The 2,951-nt window shown below is 33.1% G+C and overlaps 1 protein-coding gene across 1 annotated transcript; it reads left to right on the top strand.

The window, feature by feature from the left end:
- Positions 1-1,735: 1,735 nt before the first annotated feature.
- Positions 1,736-2,525, top strand: LOC107458270 (uncharacterized). The gene has a single exon (XM_016076477.3). The coding sequence runs from the start codon at positions 1,846-1,848 to the stop codon at positions 2,341-2,343; it is 498 nt and encodes a 165-aa protein (XP_015931963.1). The 5' UTR covers positions 1,736-1,845; the 3' UTR covers positions 2,344-2,525.
- The last annotated feature ends 426 nt before the right edge of the window (positions 2,526-2,951 follow it).

The raw sequence follows: 2,951 nt of genomic DNA, 5'->3' as shown, positions 1-2,951 counted from the left end.
AAAAACAAACATTGAAAATTATTAAAAAAATCATGTAAAGTCTAAAAAAAGAAACATCCAAAGTTATTAAGAAAAATAAGAAGAGACGTAGTGCAAGGATGCGTGGCTGCTGGAGTGGAGAGCTTCTGCGCAACGGACGGTGATGAGTGTCACAATTTTGGAACGCTGTTTGTGGCGTAGCTGCGATAATCGTTCTTCTACATGGTTCACCGTTAAAGATGCGAAATAAGTCATTTATTATTAGAGATGTAACTCTATATTTTTTAAATTTTTGAAAAAATTGGTTTTATGACATTTCTCAATTCGGCTACTGATGGCTGAAGCATTTGAGGTTGCATTGTAAATGTTGTTATCTCTGTGGCCCTCTTGCATGCCTGATGCACCGACATTGATTTAGAAACAAGCTCTTCATCCCTCACTTCCTTCCCTAAAATTCATTTTTTGTTCCGAGCTAACCAAACCCCATATGCGACCTTGATCAAAATTTCCCCCGAGTTGTCACAATAAAACTTTCCAGCCAGGACTTAAAGTTATGTTCGTTAATATCATCTAGCCTTGGCGTGAGGGGACTTATAAACCACACACCCTGAGCAATATTTGACACCCAAATAACATATAAATCAGTTTCTTTTTTGTTTGAGTATTTCCGGAACAAATTGAAATTCCCACATAATTTGCAATCTGAAAAAAAATACTCATACACCAAATATTATGTGACCTAACGTTATCATATAATTAAAGAGAAAAGTCTTGCGAGCTAATATTATTGCACATCTAATATTTAACCCAAAAAGAATATTTAAAATTCTTAAAAATAAGAACATCTAAAACTCAATTAGAAAAAATATTTGAGATTCAAACTTAAGAAAAACTCATTTTTAGTAAAGTTCGCAATAAATTTATTTAACAACATATTATAATATTGGTCGAAATTAACTGCTATAGTATTAATTTTCTAATATTATCCATAATTAAATTATATAACGAACAAGTCTCTTCTTTATCAGCATTATTTATTGTCCATTGCCCACAGAAAAAATCTTCCTTGTTTGGATGTGATAACAAAGCAATTTAATACCCATGTCATGATGCTACAATGATAGGCTAAATATGAAGATCATGATTTGCATTTTGAATACATACATCAAGAATTCAATTGTTGATGAAATTATTTGTTGAACTATATTACGCAAACATGTCTTTTAATTTTGGCTAACCATGATGTCAATTCATGAGTGTTTTCCATGCTACTTCACTTTCGATAAACCTTTGACTCCATATATCTGCGCTGTTAGGGTAAAACGCACATTAAGCTTGCGTATTTCATTTTTTCCACCAAAATGCATAATTTTCAGATATTTTTTTAAAAAAAAAAGGAATCCATAGCCGAGTTGGCAAGGATTACTATAACACCACACAACATAATTCTCAAGCAATATACACAATAAGGCGGCTATATAAGTAGTTGAATGATAGATAGAAGTAAACCCCACCATCATATGCCATGTGATGTGAAACCATATATATGATGTATATTGAGAACTCCATAAACCAAATAAAAGATTATTATTAGAAAACAAACAAACTTTTAATTAATTTAATTCGTGAAAGGGCAATTTCGTAATTTGAATCCACAAGCTCCACAATAATTATTAAATCCACATTTTTTTTGCATTATTATGACCACCACCACCTATCTATGGTTGGCACCAATATATATACACGCTCACCCTCCAACACTTCTCCAATATTTCATTTGTAGAAAGTTAGAATAAACTCCCCCACAAGATTATTCAAATTAAATCTTCAAAACCCAGATCAATTGTACTCATAGATAGAATAATAATGGGTAATAGCTTAAGGTGCTGTTTGGCTTGTGTTCTTCCGTGTGGAGCACTAGATTTGATCCGCATAGTTCATTTGAATGGCTATGTTGAAGAGATCACACGTCCAATCACAGCCGGGGAAGTTCTGAAGGCAAATCCAAACCATGTTCTAAGCAAACCAAGCTCTCAAGGCGTGGTTCGCCGGATTTTGATCTTGTCGCCGGAGACGGAGCTTAAGAGGGGAAGCATATATTTCTTGATCCCGGCATCATCGCTACCAGCTGATAAGAGAAGACACATGAATGGCAGCAGTTGCAAGAAAGGATCATCATCTATCACCAAAAGTAATCATCATAAAGAGACTTCTGACCACAGTAGACGCCAAAATGTTCCTATTCAAAATGAAATTGTTTCTAAAGACAAAAGATGTTCTCGGCGAAGAGATCGCCGGAGTAATGGCGGCCGCTCCGGGAGTTGGCAGCCGCATTTGGAAAGCATCTTGGAAGACTTGTCATAGTTTTTTTTTCTGTCTTTGAGTCGCTGGCCGGTGCCGGAATCTGGGCATGCCGGAGGAGGGTGAGGGGAAAACGGTTCAATTCTTGGATATTGTCAAAAATATAGTAACATTATCCCTTTTTCATGTATGTCTATGTGAGTAATTTTTTTTAATGTGGATAAAAAAGGTTTTTCTTGCTTTAATTTCCTGTTTGATTTTTCATTTATTTGCTTTGTGTTTGGGCTTTAGTTATTTCTCAACGTATAATAATAACAAGTAAAAGTATAAGTAGCTAATAAAATTTTACAATGTGTACAATGGAAGTTTATAAAGTATTAGAGATATAATCATTAGTATTATTTTTTTTATTAGCTGAAATTTTTGGGGTGAGTAATATCATGATATAGTATTAAAACATTAGATCCGAAAAATCAAGAATTTGATGTTTAATCTTTTGAAAAGATGTTTATTATTTTTAGTACTCGAATAATTATTCTAAATAATATGAAAGATGTTCATTTTGTAACTCAATAATCTATTACACATTGTACAAATAGTTTATTATCTCTCTAACGATTATTTGGTACAAAGAAAAATAAAAGGAAAAGAGCAAAAATAAAATAATGGAG

This window comes from Arachis duranensis, chromosome 7 (assembly GCF_000817695.3).
Source record: "Arachis duranensis cultivar V14167 chromosome 7, aradu.V14167.gnm2.J7QH, whole genome shotgun sequence".
Lineage (NCBI taxonomy): Eukaryota > Viridiplantae > Streptophyta > Magnoliopsida > Fabales > Fabaceae > Arachis > Arachis duranensis.
The sequence above is the reverse complement of the archived record's forward strand: the minus strand, read 5'-3'. Positions and strand labels throughout refer to the sequence as shown.

Bases quoted from the DNA above. Each gene is read 5' to 3' on its own strand.
- LOC107458270 (XM_016076477.3), top strand. From the start codon at position 1,846: ATGGGTAATAGCTTAAGGTGCTGTTTGGCTTGTGTTCTTCCGTGTGGA.